This window comes from Antechinus flavipes, chromosome 5 (assembly GCF_016432865.1).
Source record: "Antechinus flavipes isolate AdamAnt ecotype Samford, QLD, Australia chromosome 5, AdamAnt_v2, whole genome shotgun sequence".
In the NCBI taxonomy this organism is placed as follows: domain Eukaryota; kingdom Metazoa; phylum Chordata; class Mammalia; order Dasyuromorphia; family Dasyuridae; genus Antechinus; species Antechinus flavipes.
In genome coordinates this window covers 52915075-52939491 of record NC_067402.1, presented here as the reverse complement: position 1 = coordinate 52939491, position 24417 = coordinate 52915075, and the positions used below count along the sequence as shown (strand labels likewise).

Sequence of the window (24417 nt, the reverse complement as noted above, 5' to 3'; positions counted from 1 at the left end):
AATTAAAAAATAATGTGGTTTAATAATGACACATTTCATATTGAAAAATAAATTGGATTCTTTTAATTCAATTAATTATGGTGTAATATGTCACTTTTAGTTATTTCAAAAATAAATAAAAACTCTTCCAAATCTCTGCCAAGTCTAGCTCCAAGATTCTTTATTTGCATTTGTTAAATGTATGGTTTTAGTCAACTGTGAAACTGAAAATATATGTCCAGACATCAGGTAGTGAACAAAAAAGATTTTTATAACTTTTTTGATCTTGCAAGCAATTTCAAAAATTTGCTTCCTCTACTTTTAGTTACTTAATATGTCTTTTCCAAATGAATGAACATAGTTTTTTTTTTTAACATATTCCTTGTAGAAGAGTATTCCCCTATAGGAGTGCACTGCAATCTGCATAGCTATTCCCCAACTGTGGGTCCTTGGGGGTATAATTACTTAACTAAAGGTTTTGTTTTCAGAGGGTAAAAATAAAGCACATCATACCGATTTGAAGTTGGTTATGATTTGGGATGGAGATGCGTAATTTCACTTGCTAAATATTTTTTGTTACTACCTATTAAGTTATTTTTATATTAGTTGGGCCAAATTGAAATTATGCCATTATGCATAGTTTTATTATGCTAGAGGCTCATGAGAGCACTGATAGAAACACAATTTTTTGCAACCACAGCCTGTAAATCTATATAAAATATTAAACAGCAATATTAATAGTCTAATTGAAATGATTGTATCTAATTGTAGAGATGGAGGCCATGAAAACTCACCATCTCTGGGAAAATATTGTGGAGCAGATAAACCTCCAATGACAATCTCCCATAGTAACAAATTGTGGATAAAATTTAAGAGTGACCCTTTTGAAACACATTCTGGATTCTTTGCTTATTGGGATGCATCATTAACAGGTAAAATGTGAGCAGGCATTCCTCATGGAAAAAGAAAACCAGTTATCCATTGGGTCTATATGTGCTGTGTTTATGTCTTGTTTCCTTCTTCCTGCTAAATAAACTAGTACCCAGAGACTCCACAATGGGAGCAAAGACTCCAATGTTCAGGGAAATAGAGAGAACTAATTGAGGGTTAGCAGCAAAGTGAAATGGTGTAGGTTGATAGCATTAGTTAATTGAATTTCATTTTTTTACCTTTGGTTTAAAAAATTAATTTATCATTTTTTCTTTTCCACTAATGAGGATTAATTTTCTAACTTTGATGGAAGAAGATATCTGTAGATAAGCCCCAAAATGGAATGAGTTAGATAGATCATATTAGGTTTACATTTCATGTCTCACAAATAGACAAAATTGTCTAACCCCAACATTTAGTTTTCTATAGTAGTCTATACTCACTTAAAGCAAGGACTTGGAGTCAGAAAGACCTGAGTTCAAATTAGCAGAATAAAAGCTTCAAGGATGAAATGAGAAAGAAATTAACTTGTGAAGAGGATGAGGAGAATAATTACTGTACCAGGTATTTGGAGAATAGGAAAAAAAATTCAATTCAATATATCTATTTACTTAATAATTCAATAGACTTGTTAAGTCCTCTACTAACATGGACCAGAAATGATATTAAGTACTGTGCATAAAAAGAGAAATGAAATATGACTAACCTTTATTTAGGTTAAAGTAAAAAAAAAAGTTTAAAAAGTGCCATCAAAAAAGTGGTTAATAGATAAAATAGATAATAATTAATTATTAATTGTTATTAATAGATAAAAATAGATATTGACATTGTATGCAATGAGTAATAACAATTTCATTTACTATACTAATCCATATTATGTTTTGAAAGTTACTGACATCTTAAGCAAAATTCTGGAATATCTTATTAAGATTATTTATAGTTTATTAGGACTCCAAAGAGAAGAAATAACCATGGCTTCCTTAAGAGTAGCTCACTTCTAATTAACCTAATTTTCTTTTTTTAGAGGTAAATCAAGGGACTGCTGTAAATTGTTTCTATAAATCTCAGCAAATCATTAGGGAAAATTTCTCATGTTTTTCCTTTATTTTGGATAAAATGAAAAGATATAAGGCATATGATAGTAAAATAGTTGAATACCGAGCTGATTGAATTACAAAATGCAAAAATGATCATAATTGGGTGAATCTCAATATGAAAGATTGTGTCTGTTAAAGTATCCCAAGGATCTTTCCTTGACCCTGGCTTCTTTAACATTTTTATCAGTGACTTTGATCAAAGCATAATGATATTCTTGTCATATTTCCAAATATCATGAACCTGGAAAGGATAGCTTATACAGCATATGAATCAGAAGTGCAAAGATTTTGAAGTGTTCAGTTTGAAAGCTGATCAAATAAGATGCAACTTTTGTAAAATGATATTTTATTTTTTCAAATACATGCAAAGATAGTTTTCAACATCCACCTTTGCAAAACCTCATGTTCCAAATTTGTCCCTTCCCTCTCCAGACAATAAGCAATTCAATATAGATTAAATGTGTGATTCTAAACATATTTCCACATTTGTCATGCTGCTCAAGAAAATAAGATGTAACTTCTAATCCAAACCAATAACCATTTATTAAGCACCTACTATGTACTGGGCACTGGATTAAGAGCTGAGCATATAATTAATAAAAAGAAAGATAGCCCTTTCTCTCAAGGAGCTTTTTTTGAGGGGGGAGAAGGGAAGAGACAACAACAAAAGGAGGTAGTAAAAGGAGAGAGGACAGGGATATCAGGAGATATCTTAATTATGGAGTAAAAAGCTGGTAGAGCAGCAGATGCAAGGTAGGGTGAGTTGAATCCAATTACTGCATTCAATTAAGGAAGACTTTGGGAGGAGTTTTATAAAACTTCAATTAAAAATGTTAGAAAAAACATCCCAGCAGGTATCACTATCCAAAATAATTGGATGGGCTATATGAGATTCCCTCATCTCATAATCTTGTTCTTCAGTCCTTTCACATGATGTCCAAGTTAAGAGAGTTTATAGATAATCTAGATTAATTTGGACTTGACCCAGTGCCTTTTGTCATACCCCCAACCAATCACAGACATTATGGGATCATGATTTTGGACTTTTGTCTTAGTGAAAGCAGGGCATTCCTGACAGAGTTGGGAAGGTAGCATTATAGACACCTCGGGACCCCTTCGGAGCTTGCACCCAGGTGATCAGTGGCCTTTTGTGCGCCTCTCTGAAGGAGACAGGGTAGAAACCTCTGACTTTGAGGAAAGGATGAACTTTTTCCTAAAGAAGAAAAATAATTTTTTTCATCTGTTTTTCCCCATAGGCTGTGGTGGAAATCTCACGACTCCAGTTGGCACCTTCATGTCTCCTAACTATCCAATGCCGTACTACCACAATTCTGAATGTTTCTGGTTGCTGAAGTCCAGCAGAGGCAGTCAGTTTGAACTCATGTTTCAAGAATTCCACTTAGAGCGTCATCCCAATTGCAGTTCAGATTATTTGGCCGTATGTATAGTATTTAATTTCACTATCTATCCTTCTTTCTCACGCTAGATCCACAATGCATCTATTTCTTTGATTTTTAAGGTTTAGAAAAGTGCTCTTTTCTATGAAGACAAAATATATTCTCATCTGTAATTAAGATATACACACATACACACAAATGAGACTTTCTAATGAGGGGTATGAATGGGTACTTGTGTTAAGAAAACCAGGATTTCTTGACATTTCCATCCATTGATAGAAGTAGTAATTGTTCTCTACCTTAGTAAATAATTTCATGAGATGCTGTGATTGAAAAAAATTCATCACCTCCTGTTCTACCTGATGAGACTCTTGGAACTTAAGACTGCTACTCAGATTAAAGATATCCATTTTGTTGCCAAGCCCATACTTGAAACCTTTCCAGCGTGGCAGGACCTGAGAAGGTTTATCACCCTCTGTGGTACAATCTTTGAATCCAGGATAATCTCTCCTGCCAGAGGATTCATCAGAGTAACCTTTCAGTAGAAATTTGTATAAAATGGATGTAAAATTTCTCTGATGTTCCAAAGATTGTAGATACATAGAAAATAATTTTAGGGTTAAAAGTGATAACATTCCATAGTGTCTGTATGTATTTGCTATGGATAAATCCCAGTAATTTGGACAACTTGGGGCAAATGAAAAGCAAAAACTACTGTTTCATGAACAAAGCTTGTGTTTTACTAGCAAATTAACCAATGACCATCATAAATGTCAATAATCAAAATTTGAAAAATTCCAAAGTTTTGATGATATTAATGATTATCTTTTAAATTTTGGTTCTGCTCTAATATAAGTTACCTTAAAATAAAAGACAGACATTCAAACATAAAAAGATAGTTAGATAAAGCAGTTATTAGGGATTCATTATATAGTAAGTATTGGGCTAAACACTGAGCATACAAACATAAGCATAAGAAATGAAGGAATAAAGGAAAGAAGAAAGAAAGGAAAGAAGGAAAGAAGGAAGGAAAAAAAGAAGGAAGGAAGGAAGCAAACAAGGAAGGAAGGAAGGAAGGAAGGCCCTAACCTCTTAGTGTTTATATTTTAGAGGAGGAAAACAACACTAAAATGAGAACTGAAGAGGGGAGGCTGATACCTATGGGAAGGTAAGGTATCAAAGTCCAGAGTCAGGAGTAGAAGAGTAGCAGAAAAGTGAGATATATCTGGCCCCAAAAACTCCCTCAAAAATTGGTTCACAGTTTGTATTCACCCAGGACATAAGAAACCTGGAACTCCAGGGTGAAGGGGAAATTAGGGTCGAGATGGAAAAATCTAGAGATTCAAATAATCAGACAAACCAACAAAATAAATTTAAGAGCATATGTAAAAACTCCGCATAGTTAGTTGGTTTAAAAATATGCTTGCTAACCTTAACAAAATAATAATAAAGTCGTTCTTTTTGTTTTCAGGTCCTTTTCTAATCCCCTGGTTGTGCCTTTCATTTTAGGCAGTATTTTGCTATATTTCATTGCTGTTAGCCCTTAATGACTAATTTTATGCTTAATCACTTTATTAGATTTTTTTATTAGAGTTTGACCTCAAGTTTGCAAGCTTCCTACTATAGACATCTACCTCCATCTACTTTCCATCTGTTGATTATTAGGATCATAATTTTTTTCTCTTCCCCCCTTCCCTTCTCTTGTTCTTCCCTGCCCTATTTTTTTTTCTCTCTTCTCCAGGAACTTTCCTATAGAGTGTTCTTTTTTTCTTCCTTGATCCCATCTTATTTGTACCTGTGCATATTTGTGATAGGGCTGCTATTTGTGTCCAGAATCTGCCACTATTGAAAACATTTTTATTTTTATTTTTAGGTCTATGACGGTCTGACTGAAGATGCTAATCTCCTAGCCAAGCTTTGTGGAAATGAGATACCCCAACTGATTCGTTCCAGTGGTGATAGCATGTTCATAAAACTGCGAACAGATGAAAAGCAGGAGGGTGGTGGTTTCCTGGCTGAATATACTCAGAGTAAGTACCAGGAGTTGGGTGCTAGAGTGGGTGATGAAAAAGCACCTCTTTGCGCTACAATGAAATAGAAACGAGCCATTCAGGGCAATGCCCTGGGTCCGCTTATCCTCTCAGTTATGGGGTGATATGAGATTGGCCTGATTTGAGAATAAAATGCTCATTCAACAAGTTAAATCTCATAAAATTAAGGAACATTCTTTGCTAAGGTTTTATATATGGGCGGGATAATAGGATTGTACATATTGGAAGGGATCCTTGAGGGCATCTAGTCCAACCCCCTCATTTTACAAAGAAAAAAACTGGGTCCCATAGAGGTTCTGTTTCTATCAGGATCAAACAGTGACAGAGGCAAGGATTTGAACCCATTTTGTTTGTTTATAAATATTCTGGGTTTTTCTCCAATATCTTATCAAAGAGGATTATTTTAATAATTTTAAATATTTTCTTTTTTTTCTCATGGCTTCAGTGCTAAAATCTCTGATTTTATGTTTCATTAAAGATTCAAAGGTTTACAGATATTCACAAAACCTTAGAGTTGTTTAATTTAACAAAATTTAAAACTGTACTAAAACTTTTGGGATAACCTATACTTTCTAGAGATCTGTATTTTCTCTGGTGTGTGTTATTTAAAACAAATACATTTTATTTAGAGACCTATTTATTGAAACTATACTACAAAGATTTTATCTGTACTTCCCAGAATTACTATAATTATAATAATCATATCCTTGATTGTCAGAAGCAACACTTCTTGAACTTTTTTGAGTGCATTTTAAGTTCTTTGGAGTAAGATTTGTTGAAGAAAACCACAATTTAAAAAAATCATTCAGGGGATCACATGTATTTTTATGTGTCTTGAAAACTGGATTGAAGGTTTAAAGAAAAAATAATTTAAGCCCTCAAATAAATCTAACTCAAAACTCCATGAAAAAGTTGAAAGACAATCCCTCTCTAAGTGGTCTTCATGGTTGCTTCTAAATCTGAAAGAAATGATCACACTGAATCTGGGAACTCTGGAAAATGAGATAAGACAAACCATGGAAATTCAAGTTCATTAACATTCAGGAAAATTGTGTCTTTTTTTCATTTTAACTGAATCACTTAGTCCTTCTATAAAAATCACATTTTCTTTTAATATTTTCTCTAGTCCTCTGAAGGCTACCAATTTGATGATGCTATTCATGTAGAAAAGGGATTAAAAAAGAAAAAAATGAATCACAAGGATCTACTTCTGGATTTATCTTAATTATAGAAATATGAATTAAATGTAAATTCCTGACTACTTTGAAAGCCCTTACTTTTTGTGTCCTATACCAACTATACAAGATACAGAGGAATAGTCTGAAAAGAAATTACCTTTATGTCAACCCCAGATTCCCCCAGTGTAAAGAAAATCTTGAGCACTGATTATTTGTACCCTATACACCCACTAAACAGCACTTTGTATCATAGACAGATATTGTATTATGGAAGAGTCTTCCCCACTTATTTCAAGAAAAAACCTTGGATGGATGCCCTGATGGACTTGTGTTATTATAAATTCCAGTTGATTATAGCTTACATTATAAGAGGATTTTATATACTTTAACACTAATAAAGTATTATGGACTGATAATATGGACTGCTCACTTGGCAGCTAAAAATAATCTTATCTAAAAATGAAATTGTAAGTCACTCTTACAATGATATCTGAAATGTAAGTTCTTCAGAAAATCTTGGAGTTTTAAAAGTTCTATTTAATATGTGAATTTTTAGACATCATATTCCTATAGCAGTAAGGACTAGGTTGATTCTGAGGTACTTTTGAACCCTGGGTTTTAACTGTTTCCTGATAAAATTTAATGTTACAAGCAAACAAATAATTTTTCCTATTTCTATATCATCCTGTGAACAACTATTAACTTCAAGGAAGTTCACTGCCCTACTCATTTTGTGGGTATCTCTCTGTAGTTACTCATCACACTGGTCATTCAAAATCCATTTTCTCTCTGTCATTTGATTTGACTCTAATCCTTTATATGTACCAAATCATTATCCATCTGAGGACTGAGCAGGGAATAACAGAGATAATCATTCATTTTTATGTAGGTGATAGTTTCTGGATAGCAAATTCAGCAAGCAAAATTAATACAATTTGCTATCTGAATTTGAAAGTGTTTAAAGAAAAGGGGTTTTATAATATGAAAGGAAGACAAGTTCAAGTTCAGTCAATAAGGACACATTTTGTCTCTTGCATTTTTTTGTGTTTATCCATCAACCAGCTGAGCACATACAAATCACATACTTAATAGTAATGAACTAAAAATGATTCTTTCACCTAAAAATAATAAAATCCCCAATTGCAGATTCTTTGGCTGCAAAACCTTGGCCCAAATAGATTTTAACAGGAATGGTTGCGGGACTTCTCAGAAATCATGATTTTAGAAAAGCTACAATCATTTCTGATAATTGACTTCCAAGTCCCTAATTGCCCAGGGCATCCAAACCCATTGGTGGAGACTCAGGCACTAATATTAGAAAAGCTCTATTGAGAATACATACAGTTTGAACAATGAAAACATGCCATTCCTCTATTTAATTCTGATAATAAAGAGAAGAAGGGAAAGATCCCTTGGACAAATAATAAAATATATGTGGCTTGGCCAAATATAAGCAACTTAGCAGAACCTGAAATATGTCCTATGTCACTCTTGCATCCATGGTTTTGCTGAAGGCTTAATTTAAAAACAAAGCAAATTCTGGATTGGAATATACTGTTTGCTGCTTCTTTATTTTCTTTTGTGCATTTTCTTCCCTCTCATTTTTTGCTATTCTGCTTGATGACTAAAAAGATGAATTATTCCCTTATTGTGAATTTTACACTGACTTTACAGTGTTTGCCAAAGTCACGTCATGACCTTTAGTTTTTAGCACTACATAGCATCCTGCACTTTCACAGTGTTTGGACTAGAAATCAACATTTCTCTTCCATTATAACAGTGGTGCTTCATTTAGGGTATGTGAACTTGAAAAAAATAGCTATTTCACCATAATTTTTATCTTTGTAATCTTAAATATTTTGTTTTATGCATTTGAAAACATCCCAAGGGATCCAAGCCCCCAAAATATTAGCCTTGCTAGAGTTCTTTCAGGATTGGGGAGCTAAAATTCAGCGTAATGAATTCACTTCTCCAAGTGAACAAGTCATAGTGATTCAATAAGAAAGTTAAGCTCTTCTAACCACCTCCCAATAGAATTGCACTCTTTCAGTGTGCTTTTTTAATTCTGCAAGGGACTTTTAAAAAATTTGAAGCTCATTTAAAGGCAACTTTTCATGTTTTATTCTGACAGGGATCCTTTCTGTTATAAAAATGCCATGCAAAGTATTTATTAAAAGGCTATAAAATACAGATGTTTCAAGATATACATATCTTGATGTAATTAAATGAAGTATGAATATGTGAATATATGTGACTAAAAAACACATGGTGCTAGCTACTCATCATTATTTTTTCCAGCTTGCCAGGATGTGGTGATTGCCAATCTTTCTCATGGCATCCTAGAAAGTATAAATTTTCCAAATCCCTATTTTAAAGATCAGAATTGCAACTGGACCATCGAAGTAACAGCTGGCAACACAATAAACTATACTTTTTTAGCATTTGAATTGGAAAATGATGAAAACTGTGCTGTGGATTATTTGGAGGTAAGTAAGTCTAGATAAGCACACTAACTTGAAAAAAAAATAAAAAATCAGAGGTGGTACAGGAGATAGAGTGGGCTGGACTTGGAGTAAGAAGGACTTCAGTCTAAATCTGACCCCAGATACTTATTTGTTAGTGATAGAATTTTGAGCGAGTCACTCAACCTCTGTCTGCCTAAGTTTCCTTAACTGTAAAATAGGTCTAACTTACCACACAGGGTTATTGAGAGAATCAAATGATATGTAATTAGTAAAACTTAGCATAGTATCTGAACTTACATGTTCCCTTCCTTGTTGTCAAAGAATGGACTATATGGAGCTAACAACTATTAGGTTTTTAGAGCCCTGTAGAGTAAGTATCTAGTACACAGTAGGCGCTTAATATTTCTTAATGTATTGTTTTTTTTTTAAATTGGTAGAGTTGAAGCATTTTCCCCTTTGAAAGCAGAATCAATGCTTTCATATGGAAGAGATAGACTCTCAATAAAAATCCTCACTGTCATATATCCAATGAAAGATCCAACAACCATCACTTGAAGTTTTCCTATAAAGGAGAATCCACTTTCTCCCAAGGAAATCTGTTCTACTTTTGGAGAGCATGATGATGAGGAAATCAAACTTTGCCTCTTTGCAGCTTCTCATCATTGTTCCTGTTTTTGTCTTCTGGAGTCAAAGTAAACCTTTACCATTCCTTCTTCTGCTTTCACAGTCTTTCAAATACTTGAGTATGATGACTTTTACCACATTCCATTAAGTCCTTTCTTCTCCATTTATATGGCATGGACTCTGACTAGGGAGACATGTGCATTTGAAAATATGTATAATGTAATATCAAATAAATATGTATATATATATTACTTAAATATAGGGTACTATGGGAGGGTGAGCACTACTACTAGCCTTTGGGAGGATCAAGAAAGACTTTGTGCAAAAGATAATGCTTGAGTTGCATCTTAGAGGAAGAAAGGGACTTTGAGATGGAAAAAAGAGAAAGATATATTAAGATAGATTCCCTACATTTTATCTGTTGACATCTGGAGTATTATGTTCTCTTCTGGGCACTATTGTTTTGCTTTTTAAAAAAAACTTTTACTTTTTCATTTTTTTACAGTAACATTTAAAAAAGTTCACTTAATGATATTTTATTTTTTCCAATTCAATAACCCATCTTTGTAAGATTTTGAGTTTCAAATTGTTCTCCCTTTCTCCTTTCCTCCTTCCTCCCCAAAATGGTAAGCAATCCAGTATAGGCTGTACATGTACAATCATGTTAAACATATTTTTGTATTTGTCATGTTGTGAAGGAAGAATCAGATCACAAGGGAAAAAAATACAAGAAAGGAAAAAACAAAAAACAAATTAGAAAAAGTAAAAATGTGTGCTTTGATCTGCATTCAGACTCCATTGTTCTTTCTCTGGATGTGGATGACATTTTTTATCACAATCTTTTGGGATTGTCTTGGATCACTGTATAGCTGAGAAGATCTAATTCTGTCATAGATGATTATTAGACAATGTTGATGTTACTGGGCACAATGTTCTTCTGGTTCTGCTCACTTCACTCAACATGAGTTCATGTAAATCTTTCTAGGTTTTTCTGAAATCCACACACTCATTATTCCTTATAGAACAATTGTATTCCATTATATTCATAAACCACAACTTGTTCAACTATTCTCTAATTAATGGGCATCCCTTCAAAGTCCAAGTCTTTGCCACTACAAAAAGAACTGCTATAAGCAGCACCTAGTGCTATTGCTAGATCTGAGAATATACACATTTTTACAGCCCTTTGGGCCTAGTTCCAAATTGCTCTCCCAAATGTTTGGATCATTTCACAACTCCACTAACAATGCATCAATGTCCCAGTCTTCCTACATCCCCTTCAACATTTGCCATTTTCTCTGTCTGTTATATTAACCAGTTTGCGAGATATGGGGTGGTACCCTAGAGTTGTCTTGATTTGCACTTCAGTAATGATGTAGAGCATTTTCATATGACTATAAGTAACTTTAAAATTTTGGTCTAAGAACTGCCAATGTTTCTAATAAAAGCCTCATTTTAAAAATACATAAAGAATTGAATGAAATTTATAAGAATACAAGTCATTTCCCAATTGATAAATGGTCAAAGAAAATGAACAATTTTCAGATGAAGAGATTAAAGCCATTTCTAGTCATTTGAAAAAATGTTCTAAATCACTATTGATTAGAGAAATGCAAATTAAGACAATTCTGAGGTACCACTTTAGACCTCTCAGATTGGCTAAGATGACAGGAAAAGATAATGATGAATGTTGGAGGGGATGTGGGAGAGATAACTGGGATACTGATACATTGTTGGTGGAGTTGTGAAGTTATCCAACCATTTAAGAGAGCAATTTGGAACTATTCCAAAAACCTATAAAACTTTGCATACCCTTTGATCCAGCAGTGTCACTACTGGGTATGTATCCCAAAGAGACATAAAAGAGTAAAAAGGACTCAAATGTGCAAAAATGTTTGTAGCAGCTTTTTTTGTGATGACAAGTAATTGGAAATTGAATGAATGTCCATCAGTTGGGGAATGGCTGAATAAGTTATGATATATGAATATAATAGAATATTATTGTTCTATAAGAAATTGTGAGCAGGATGATTTCAGAAAAGTCTGGAATGGCTTATATGAACTGATACTAAACGAAGTGAGCAGAAACAAGAAAACATTGTACACAGTAACAACACGGTTATGGATGATGGACTTGGCTCTTCTCAACAATGTGGTGCTTCAAGGTAACTCCAATAGATTTGGGATGGAAAATGCCATCTGCATAAGAAATAGAATATGATTCCAAGCATAGTATTTTCACCTCTTTTTTCTTGTGTTTTTTCCCTTTTTGATTTGATTTTTTGTACAATATGACAAATATAGAAATATGTTTAAAAGAATCACACATATTTAACCTATATCAGATTGCTTGCTGTCTTGGGGAAGAAGAAGGTAAGTGAAGGAGGGAGAAAAACTTGGAATACAAAGTCTTTAAAAAGTGAATGTTGATAACTGTCTTTACAAATATTTAGAAAAATAAAAAAATTAAAAGGAAAAAAAAGAAAGGAGGCCTTTATGAAAAACGCTGCAATTGGCAATTTGATTGGTATAGTACTGAATAAGGAAATACATTTAGGAATTGTCATTTTTATTATATTCACACATCCTACCCATGAGCAACTGATATTTTTCTAGTTGTTTAGATCTGATTTTATTTATGTGAAATATTTTGTTGTTGTGTTTATATAGTTCTTGGGTTTGTCTTGGCAAGCAGACTCCCAAATATTTTGTATTTTCTACAGTTATTTCAATTGGAATTTCTCTTTCTATCTTTTCCTGCTGAGCGTTATTATTGATATATGTAGAAATACTGATGAATTGTGTGGGTTTATTTTGTATCCTCCAACTTTGCTAAAGTTGTTAATTATATTTCAAGTAGCTTTTTACTTGATTTTCTAGGTTTTTCTAAAATATTCTAATTCCTTCCATTTCTTTTTCTTTTCATTGCTAAAGTTAACATTTCAAGTACAATTTTGAGTATAAAAATGGTGAAAATTGTTTTATACCTGATCTTAATGGGAAAACTTCTAGCTGATACCCATTACATTTGTTTGCTGATGATTTTAGATAGATACCACTTATCATTTTATGGCAAGCTCCTTTTATTCCTTTGTTCTCTAGTGTTTTTAATAGAATAGGTGCTTGTATTTTATTAAAAGCTTTTTCTGCATCTTTTGAAATCATGATTTCTGTCAGTTTTGTTATTGAGATGGTCACTTATGCTGATAATTTTCCTAATATTGAACCAGCTCTGCATTTCTACTGTAAATCTCACCTGCTGATATCAGTAGGTTGATCTTTTTGCTTACATTTTATTTAAGATTTTTGCATCAATATTCATTGGAGAAATTGGTCTATAATTTTCTTTTGGCTCTTTCTCATTTAGGTATCAGTACCATATTTTTGTCATAAAAGGAATTTGGCAGAACTCCTTTGTCTATTTTCCCAAATATATATATGTATACACACACACACATATGTATTGCCAATAACATATATATAAATAATATACAATACCAAGATATATATAATACCAAGTTACTAGTTCCATGGGTTTTTTTTTTTTACTTTCAATTTTTATTAACCTTCTCCTTTGATTTTCAGGATTTCTAATTTGGTATTTAGTTGGGGATTTTTAATTGGTTCTTTTTCTAGCTTTTAAAGTTGTGTGCCCAATTCATTGATCTGCTTTTTCTCTTCTTTGATATAAGCTTTAGAGATTAAAAAATTTCCCCTAGGTAATGCTTTGGCTGCATACCATAAAATTTCATATTTTTTTTATTATCATTTTCTGTGATGAAATTATTGATAGTTTCTGTGATTTTTTGTTGTTTTTTACTCATCCTTTAGGATTTGAATATTTAGTTTACAATTAATTTTTAATATATTTTCAATGGCTAGTTATTAATGTAATTTTTATTGCTTCATGACCTGAAAAGGACCCATTTGGAATTTCTGCCTTTCTGCATTTAATTGTGTGGTTTTTATGCCCTAATACATTATCAATTTTGGTGAAGGTGCCATTTACTCCTGAGAAAAGTTATGTTTCTTTCTATCCTCATTCAATTTTCTCCAGAGTCTATCATATCTAAATTTTCTAAAATTCTATTCATCTCTTTAACTTCTTTCTTGTTTATTTTGTGGTTAGTTTTATCTAGTTTTAAGAGGGGAAAATAGATGTGCCCCAGTAGTTTGGTTTTATTGTCTATTTCTTCCTATAAAATTTAATTTTAGAAATTTGGATGTTATACCATTTGGTGCATATATGTTTATTAGTGATATTACTTCATTATTGATGATGCCTTTCAGCAAAATATAATTTCCTTTCTTGTCTCTTAATTAGATCTATTTTTGCTTTTGCTTTGTCTGAGATGCAGATTATTGCCCCTGCTTTTTTCTAACTTCAGCTGAAGCATAATAGATTTGGCTCCATCCCTTTACCTTTATTCTGTATGTATCTCTTTGCTTCTATCGTGTTTTTAATAGATTACATATTTTAGAATTCTGATTTTATTTTCTACTTTGTTGCTTCTCCTTTTTGGAAAAATTCATCTCATTCACATTTACGGTTATCATTACTAACTCTCTATTTCCTTCTATCCTGTTTTCCCTCTTTTTATACTTTTTTTCTCTCTCTTTTTACCTGTTCCTCCTCATCAGTTTCTGTTTATGACCCCTGCCTCCCTCAATCTGCTCTCTTTTCTATTTTTATTCTTCCTTCTCCCTCCCCCCCCAACCCCTGAACTTTTCTTATCTTCCTCACCTCCTACTTTCCTATATGGAAAGATAAATTTCTATATCCAACTGAGTATCTATGTTTTTTCCTTTTTGAGCCATATCTGATGAGGGTATGATACAAACAGTGGTTACCTCCACTTCTTTCCTTCTATGTCTTTCATATCTCCTCTTTATGTAAAATAATTAATCACATTCTATCTTTCCCTTTCTTCTCTCAATCCAATTCTCCTTTTCATCCTTATTTTTTATATCATACCATCAAAGTCAACTTATATCCATGTGTTCTGTCTGTATGTGCTCCTTCTAGTTGCCTTAATAGAGATACTTTTCTTAAGAATTACATGTATCATCTTCTCATGTAGGGATATAAACAGCTTGCCCTTATTGAATGAATTAAAATTCATTAAAATTTTTTTGAGTTCCAAATTCTTTGAATTTTTTCTAGCTCCTTCCCCACCCATTAAGAAAGGAAGCAATAGGATATTAATCATACATGTGAAATAATGCAAAATATATTATAAAATATTTAAAAATTATACTTCAATTCATATTTAAAGTTTAGTAGTTCTCTATCTGGAAGTGGATAGCATTTTTTATCATGAATCCTTCAGAACTGTCTTGAATCATTGTATTGAATCAATAGTTAAGCCTTTCACAGTTTCTCATTTCAGCATTGCTTAATGATCTCTTGATTTTATTTACTTCATTCTGCATTGATTCACATACGTTATCTCATGTTTTTCTAAAACCATCCTGCTCATAATTTCTTATAGCACAGTTGCATTCTATCAGTCACATACCACAATTTGTTTAGCCATTTCCCTAATTGACAGGCATTGCCTCAGTTTCCAATTCTTTGTCTTCATAAAAAAGCTGCTTTAAATATTTTTGTACTCTCAGTGTTTTTCTTTTTCTTTACTCTCTATGAAATATAGTCATAGTAGTGGTATTGCAGTGTTGAAGGATATGCACAATTTTATAGCCCTTTGGGCATGATTTCAAATTGTTTCCAGGAATAGATGGACCACAACTGCACCAACATGCATTAGTATACTTATTTTTTTTTTTTACCATATCCTCTCCAGCATTTGTCATTTTCCTTTTTTTGTCATGTTAGCCAATCTTCTAGGTGTGAGTTGGTAACCTCAGAGTTGTTTTTAATTTGAATTCTTTTAATTAATAATGATTTTAGAGCATTTTTATCAAGATAGCTTTGATTTCTTCTCTTGAAAAGTGTTCATATCATTTGATCATTTATGAATTGGGTAATGGCTCTTTTTAAAAAAAATACACGACATTTAAGTATATTTTCGAAATGAGGCATTTATCAGAGAAATTTCCTACAACATCCCCCCATTTATTTTTTCCTTCCAATTTTGTTTATGCAGAACTCTTTTTAATGTTATGTAATCAAAGTTATCCATTTTACTTCCTTTGATTCACTCTATCGCTTGTTTAATCATAACTTCTTCCCATATCTGTAGATCGGATAGGTAAAATTTTTCATGCTCCTTTTATTGCTTATGACATCACAAATCCTCTTCTCAAGAAGCTTTTACTAAATGGGAGAAAGGCATCCATACCACCAATAAATATAACATGAGAGAAAATGAAGGAAATGAGAAGAACTTCAGGCAAAGTGTTTTAGAGAGAGAAACAGAGACAAATAGAAAGAGACAGTGATGGACAAAGAAGTAGATTTTACCTAACAGAAGCAGTACAAATGGAAGGACGTTTTAAAGAGGCTAATTTATGGCTCAGCCAAAATTGGAACAAGTTGGCTTATGGAGTAGTCAGTTTTTCATTATTGGACCCATTCAAGCCAAAGCTGATGTCATTATCAAAAATCAAACACTTCCTATGTGTAAGTTATACTAGATATGGGGAACAAACAAAGATAAGTAATACAAAAGGAGACCTTAATTTAGTAAAAGTGATAGGCAAATAAAGTGCCAGACAGGAGCTATGAAGAGGATCATAATGGAAGCCTACAACTGAGTTGGCAGACATGTCAACACAGAAGATGCCAGCTAAATCACTAGAGAGAGTAGCACTAAGTATCAGGGAAAACTTAATTGTCCAACATAGCATTCTTTAATGGAAGTTGTCTAATAGCCATACATCCTTCATCCACTGGACTAGCATCATCACATAGTACTAGTTTTCTCCCAGGAGGAAGATAAAATTAAGCACAATCATAATTATCTGTCCAAATGGTTTTGATGACTCTTTGATCCAGCAAAAAGACCATTAATCACAAAATGCACTTTCTCCACCTTTAATTACCAATGCAACTCTTTCCCTTCCCAATCCTTCTTGATTTCTTTTAATGCTTGCCCTCATTTCCCTAAGCAAAAATGATAGCAGTCTTATTCAGAGTCCCTGCCCCCGACTAAAAGGATAACGTCCTTCCCAGCATGGAAGGATTTTGTTCTGAGGATTTGAAGGGTTGAAGCTTTCAACACTTCATTTCATCTCCTTTCAAGGAAGTGGGAGAGATCTTCCACTGTAGCAACATTCCAAGGAAATGGAATCACATCCTTTCTTTTCAGCAGGGAGGAAGGAATCCTTCAGCTTCTACACTTTAGTCAACAAGCTAGCCTTCTCCTCTCTGATTCCCAGATGAACCTAAGTGGGAAAAGGCCAAGAGCTTCCATCTTTTACTTCCCTTTTATATTTACATTCCATCTTTCTCAGTGAAGTATAAGCTGGTAAGTCACAGGCAGGATGGATCCATAAAACTTAATCCTCCTGATTGCCACATTCAGTAGTCAATAAGCAGGGTCAATTTGCTGTTTTTTAGTCATTTTTCAATTGTGTCCAATTCTTTGTGAGCCTATTTGAGGTTTTCTTGGCAAAGATATTAGAATAGTTCGACATTTCCTTCTCCAGTTCATTTTATATGATGAGGAAGCTGAGGCAAACAGGGTGAAGTGAGTTGGCCCACAGCCACTCAGCTAGTAAGTGTCTGAGACATGAAGATGAATCTGCCTGACTCCAAGTTCCGCCCTCTGTGCACTATGGCACCTTCTAGCTTCCTAGCAGGGTCAATAACTCTGACTAAAAAGGAGACTTTTTTATTATGCCTTTTGTAAAACCATCAAGATCATTGTGTGATAATAGGGGGATTTTTAGGTGATGGTGAGGCAATGGGGCCATCAGAGGAGCACTGTCCTTGGAGGTTCAAATTATCAAAGAAGTTTTAGATGGCTGCCTTCTTGTGTTTGTATTCACCTACCCACAGCGAATACTTTATATTCTGAACATGCATTTACAAAATTGCTTCCACGTTCCTCTTTTATGTGACTATCTATCATGGGGATAATTCCAAGACAATGCTGATTCCGATGTACAACATGCATGGCCATATCATTTGGTGAGCCATATTCTCATCTGTGCCTTCATCAATCTTTACCAGTAAATTAGTTTCTAGGAAGCTAGATTAATAAAAGTACAAGCTATTGTTTTCCTCTTACAGATTGTTAGAGGTAGAAATGGGACTGCATTGTAGAAGAAAATATTTATTAATTAGTATTTTCCATAGAGAGGCAACCTTTCTGAGTACCTCGCTTAACCCCCAGGAAGTCATTTAGTCATTTAATGGCTCAAGTACAACTGTCTGAACATTTATTTTTAGGATGTCTTTATTACCCAATACCTTAAAAATAATTTATTAATGGAGAATTACCTTGATAAGAATTAACAAGATAGGAATTACCTTGAGATTAATTCTCCATTGATAACAAAAGCTAGAAGACTTAAACATATTTTTAAATCCATGCTGGTGCAAATTAACTGTATTTTGAGTAATAACATTTTAATGGACTAATTTTCTTCATATATTCCTATGATACCAAAAAAAGATTGTAATAAAAGACAGCATAAATATTGTAAGACGTCAGCTGATCATCTCCCCTCCTGAAATATGATAAAATTCTGAGGCTGAAGCAGAAAATTGCCAAGTAACATCTGCATGTCAGGAACCAACTGATAATTTCCTCTGGGTGTGTACTTAGCACTCTCTCCACAGATCCCAAAGGCTGAAACTTTTCTTTCTGAAACATGAGTCTGCCTTTATATCTCTAAATATGAATTATCTGGAGAAAGCAGAAATGAAAATGTATGAATAGGAATGAAACCCAGAAACTATAGCAAGACATTAGAAGGGGTACTAGCCTTGTGGTCTGTGTTTGAAGCCAAGCTAGCTTCAGAAGGGCACTGAGCAACTGTGGATGCTGCCTTGAATTGGTTGGTTTTCTTGCTGACATGAGAGAGGTCCAGAGTCAGTGACTAATTGTTTATTTTTAGTTTGGGATTGCATGTTTTCGGCTTTTTTGGCCCCACCCTGCCAGCACACAGTAATGTGACTTTTCCTCTGCCTTTGGGAAAACTGGCATCTCTGTACAAGATCTGTTGCCTGATGGAGGGTGATGTCAGTGGAAGCAAAGCAAACTCATAAAGTTATCCCTTGGGGGTCTGACCTATTTGAGCCCTTCGATGGACCCTCCAGCCCACATGGGTGCTGCTGGCAGTATGGATTTTACAATTGTTAAATGACAAAAACTGTCCTTGTGCTTAAAAACAAACATAAAGCTCTTAAAACTTAAAGGAGTTGAAGGGGATTCTTTTAGAAACACTCCAAATGGAATCCCAAATGGTTGTCACAGCCTAATAGCCCTAACACCTGTGTAAATAGACTTGAAGGTGGGCTGGGGTACTGAGAGATATCTACTAGAGTGTAAAACACACCAAAAGTCAAAAGACCTAGTTCCTTATCCCCATTTTGCTACTAATTAGATATATGATCTCAAATAAGTCATTGCCCCTTTAATGGATCTCACTTTCCTGATTTATAAAATTAGAAGTTTGGATATGATGAATGGATGAATGAATGAATGAGGCATTTATTAAGTACTTACTATTTGCTAAGATACAAACAGAAAAGTAAGAGAGGCTCTGGGCTCATGGAGCTCCCGCTGTAATGGTGAATTACATGACCTGTAAGGTTCCATCATCTTTAATGGGTTCCTGTTTTAAACTGGTTTTAACTTACAGTCAATCTGTCTTCCTCTCTCACCTCTCCATGTTGTGCCTTTTCTTTCACTCTATTTTTAGGAATTAGGTAGCTAAGTTGCAGGGATTCAGAGGGGTCTGGAAGAGAAGTAAAAAGAAGAGCAAGAGGAGCAGTGAAGGTGTCAACAACATGGAATATAGTTAGCTTAAACATGTAAAGTCCTTCTAACTTCCTCCTTGTACTTCACTGAGGCAGAGCTTACAGTGCCTTTTCCTAGAAGATGCAATTTTAAAAAAATGTTCCTACAAACTCTCCCCATTTCTGACCTTGATATGAAAGATTATAGTAGATTTCATGAACATAAAAAATGTCGAGTGGGGGAGAGGAATCCCTCCAATATACTTTGGGGAATTGGCTCTGGACCATGCAAGTGACTCTCGTCTCCATAAATAACCAATTTGTCACAGCAGCACATTTCAAATGATGGTGTCCTATTCTTTCTGTTTATTTGGAATTTTCTTTGATTGTCTGACTAGCTAAGATGATTTCTGTGAAGCTTCAGAGAGGAATGGTTTCAACTAGAGTTGCTTTTCCCCATCAGACAATCCCTCATTCTTGCCTTCTCCCCCCCACCCCCAGCCCCGTCTACTTCCTACTCTAATCAATACTCAAGAACAATTTTTGTGTATGGCTGCAGAAAACCGTTTTCATTTTTAGCCTTTTACTGGGACTGTTATGCTTGTAATTTACTCTCATTGATGATTGTCTCCATCCCCATGGGGAAGACATTCTTTTATTATTGAAATTGACTTTTTAGCTCCACTATAAACTCATTGATTCAATTTCTCAGAACCAAAACTCCTTAGATGGATTTTCTGCTTTGAACAGTCATTTTGTTCCATAGACAAAAGAGGAGGTTTTCTACTATGCCTTGATTTCTCCCTAGGGGGATGTGAGATTTATTTAGTTATCCATTATCTGCCAATGGTGGTAGTTTCCTTTGGAATCACTGTACAACAGGAAAGGAACCAAAGTGGAATATTTTCCATTTTCTAGTTGGAGAGGTCTGGCTTCTGTTTTATTTGTATTGATCCAAATATAGGCTGTACTTTTAGTCCAAATTTGGCTTATGTAAAACCTGAATATGGCTTATGCTCAATCAAATCAACCAGCAAGCATTTAAATGACTACTATGTGTCAGGCACAGCTCAAAATGCTTAAAGATACAGAGAAAGGCAAAAAGTAGCTCTCAAGGGATGCACGTTCTAATGGGGAGAGAATGTGTCAGTCTATAGATACATATGAGATATGTACTTAATGGAAGGTAACCTTATAGGGGGAGACTCCAGCAGCTTCGGTGGGGGAAGGGGAGGAGCAGAAAAGGCTTCCAGAAAAAAGGTGATGTTTGAGCTGAGTCCTATGTATTATTACAGTTTAGAATTTGCTCATCTCCTCTGCAAGAGCAGCATCTTCACCATCAGCACCCATAAACTTGAAAAATTGATAGAACTGATGGAGACTCTAAGAGAAACCTGGTCCAATTTCCTCATTTAACAGATGAAAAAAAACACATTTAAAAAAGTTTTTTAAAAATTCTTTCTTCCAGTAGAATTAGGACCCCAAAGTCAGGTTTTCTGATTGCTTCATCCAGCACTTTTCCAATGGCACCAACCTTCTCCTTAACATTTAAATTAATTGTTTCAGCTGCAAAAGACCTGTCGCAGCTCCGGAGTGCACAAATTCTCTCTTTAGAAGGAGTAGTGAAGTAGAGTTTTCAAGTGAATCCAAATGCCAGATATACCAACACCATCAATCTTCAGAAGGCTGTATGGAGAGAAAATAGGGAAATTTACATCAGTTTTCATTGTTAAGTAGAGAAATGTGGGTGACAGTAGCATAGAACAGAAGGATACAGTGATCTCCTGAAATGGAGAGGCTAATTTCATAAAAATATGAATTCTTCCTATCCCAAATGGGGACCCTCAGAAAGATGGGGGATATTTATTTTTTAAAGTGAATCTTTAGATATTGATCAATTTTTTTTCCTTTGACATATATATTCAAGACATTGATGAGAACAAGAAAAAAAGTGGCTGCTTAAAGTAGGCAGGTGGTACAGTGGATAGTTATCTTCCTGAATTCAGATCCAGCCTTAGACACCTGCTTACTGGCTGTGTGATTTTGGGTAAATCACTTAACCTGTTGGTCTCAGTTTCCTCGTCTGTAAAATGGACTGGAGAAGAAAATGGCAAATCGTTCCAGTGTCTTTGCCAAGAAAACCCCAAATGAAGTCACAAAGACAACTAAAACACTCAACAACAATTAAAAATAAAGTAAAATCTACAAAAAGAGAGGGAAGAGTTTGTAAATCATTGTACATATGCACAGGGTCTTATATTTATAGTTAGAAGGACTTTAGTCCAACTGCCTCTCTTTACAGATGAGAAAATTGAGCTCACTGAGGTAAAATGGCTAGTTTAAAGTCATTTAGGTGGTAACAGAGCCATGACTCAAACCCACTGTCTCCTACTCTAAATCAGCATTCTTTATGTCATGCCATGCTACTTCCTAGCTGTTGCCTGTTAATCCCAGCTGGAAAGATGGAAATGCAGTTTTTACATTTAATGTAGCTGGGGTGTTGTAGGGGCAGAAGCATTGGGAATCTAGTCTTTGAGAGAAATGAGGTTTGCAAGTTAGATCCAGATTAGTGTGAATAATGAACTCCCTGAAGTGGTCACAAGCATTCAAATCCCCACTGTCTGAAGTTATAATTATGCAAAACATAATCATATGTCCCAGCTCAGTGGAAATAGGCAGTGCAGATTCAAATCATGGGACCACTTCAGGGAATTCAGTAACTGCATTAATGGACCAGAGTGCCCATCTCTATGGACTTGCAGAACTCTCTCAAGTGCTGGATCAGAAGAAGTTCTCTTCAGCTTCATGATTGTGTTGTATTTGCTTTTTTCTTTTTGTTTTAGCATTGTGTATATGGCTTGAGTGTTCCCTCTACATACATATAAGATGAAAATATAGTTAAGGGTGGCAGAATCTGGGAAACCCATGTATGTACTGTTGGTCAAAGCTCAAGCTGAAACTGGGTCCTCCTAGAAATTGTAGATTGTGGATTTTTAAACATACTTTTAAAAAAATTTTAATAGCTTTTTATTTATAAGTCATATGCATGGGTAATTTTACAGCATTGACAATCGCCAACTTTTGTTTCAATTTTTCCCCTCCTTCCCCCCACCCTCTCCCCTAGATAGCAGGATGACCAATACATGTTAAATATATTAAAGTATAAATTAAATACAAAACAAGTATACATGTCCAAACCATTATTAAATACTTTTTTCAATACTTTTTCAATATTTTTTCTATACTTCTTTTCAATACTTCATTTAAGCTAAAACATTTTGACATTTTGAAATGTTCTTTTCTGTATTTTTAGATTCATTTCTTTCTGTTTGTCATTGAAAAATCTCCCCACTTTCCTGGTGTTCCTTTTTACTTGGTATGGAGCCTTTAAATATTTGTGGGTCAAAACCATATTTGCTTTTGGGAAAAAAAACAGGATTCTCCTAAGTATGTAAGTGTTTTTATCTGGTATTTTGTATACACATTTCTCCATAGTTGATGAGTGAAGTATTAGAGTACTAGTTGAAAAATCTCATTTTAGGTGTCTTGCCTACTTACAACAGGTGACGTACATTCAGTCAAATGAAATAGTCTCTCAAAACAATTTTGATAAATTTCCCATGTATGAATTCAGTCAGATGTAAAGCTTTGTCCCCTTCGTGGTTTTAGGAAACCAAAGGTAAACCCTTGGAGGGAAAAACCATGTAATATTTCCTGTTATCTATTCAAATGGAAACAAGCAGCAGAAATGAGATTTTATAGAGCTATATAACTAGCTTCCTTCTATTTATCAAGTCACCATGAAGAAAAAAGAATCTTCATTTCCTTTTTATATAAAGTAAGACATGATTTGAAAATTATCCAGTTTTTATAAATATAAAAAATGGAAACTATAAGAATAATATTTACTGACAGACAGTATAGCTTAGAACTCATACCTGAATTTTAATATCAGTCATTGAATCAATAATATGAACCCAGCAAAATCAGTAAATTAGTGGCTCAGTCTTTCTTCTTACCAATGAAGTGAAAGATACTTTCTCTTCATTTTGACAGAAGTGGCACAAATGAATGGAACTAGGTCAAATAATCAACTAACAAGCATTTATTAGCCATCAGTGGGCCATGCACTGGGGATTCAATAAAAAAAAATGAGATCCCCTATTCTCTACTTTTGGAATATATTTATATATTTTTTTTAAAAAAGGGTTTTTAGCTCATGGAAATGCAACTTTGCAAACAAGAACCAATAGCCGTAAATATGAGTTTAAAAGGTCCATTTTTGTACCTATTGCAATATATTCATAATTCTATTTTCCAGTCTTTACTAGGAACTATATTAGATTCATGTCAGCTGAATCTGGCTCTCTCATCCATACAAATTGTGGATTCAAATGATTCCTTTGAAATACCTCTCTAAAGCTATAAAAGCTTTGTTCTTTTATCCTACCCAGCTGTCTCAGATAACATTGATATCTCTTTGGTTTATTGCACACCTATCAGTACTTTCAGCCTATCTGCACTAACCATATATTTGCATACTTCACTTTGTACAATTTATGTATTGAAAACAGAACTTTATAAGTAGCACAAAAATCACTTCCAATCCTAACCTAGTGTGGAAGTTACCAATGCAAGCTTCTCTGATCCAAGCAGAGAAAGTATATTAGAATCAGTCAATATGGCCAACACCAAAAGATTTCCTTCCTCTTCAAGTGCACTAAGACTAGTTGGGCTAATTGAAACACACACACACACACACACACACACACACACACACACACACACAGAGTAACTAATAACAAGTATTATTTAAGAGCATGAT

At 34.1% G+C, this 24417-nt stretch overlaps 1 protein-coding gene across 1 annotated transcript in view; it reads left to right on the top strand.

Annotated features, from left to right (window-relative positions):
- Positions 1 to 24417, top strand: part of CUBN (cubilin) — a 282230-nt gene that overhangs the window by 70364 nt on the left and 187449 nt on the right. Inside the window, exons 23-26 of the mRNA XM_051963617.1 lie at positions 751 to 911; positions 3263 to 3444; positions 5277 to 5433; positions 8931 to 9118. Coding sequence (XP_051819577.1) covers positions 751 to 911; positions 3263 to 3444; positions 5277 to 5433; positions 8931 to 9118 — 688 coding nt within the window. The remainder of the gene's footprint in view (positions 1 to 750; positions 912 to 3262; positions 3445 to 5276; positions 5434 to 8930; positions 9119 to 24417) is intronic.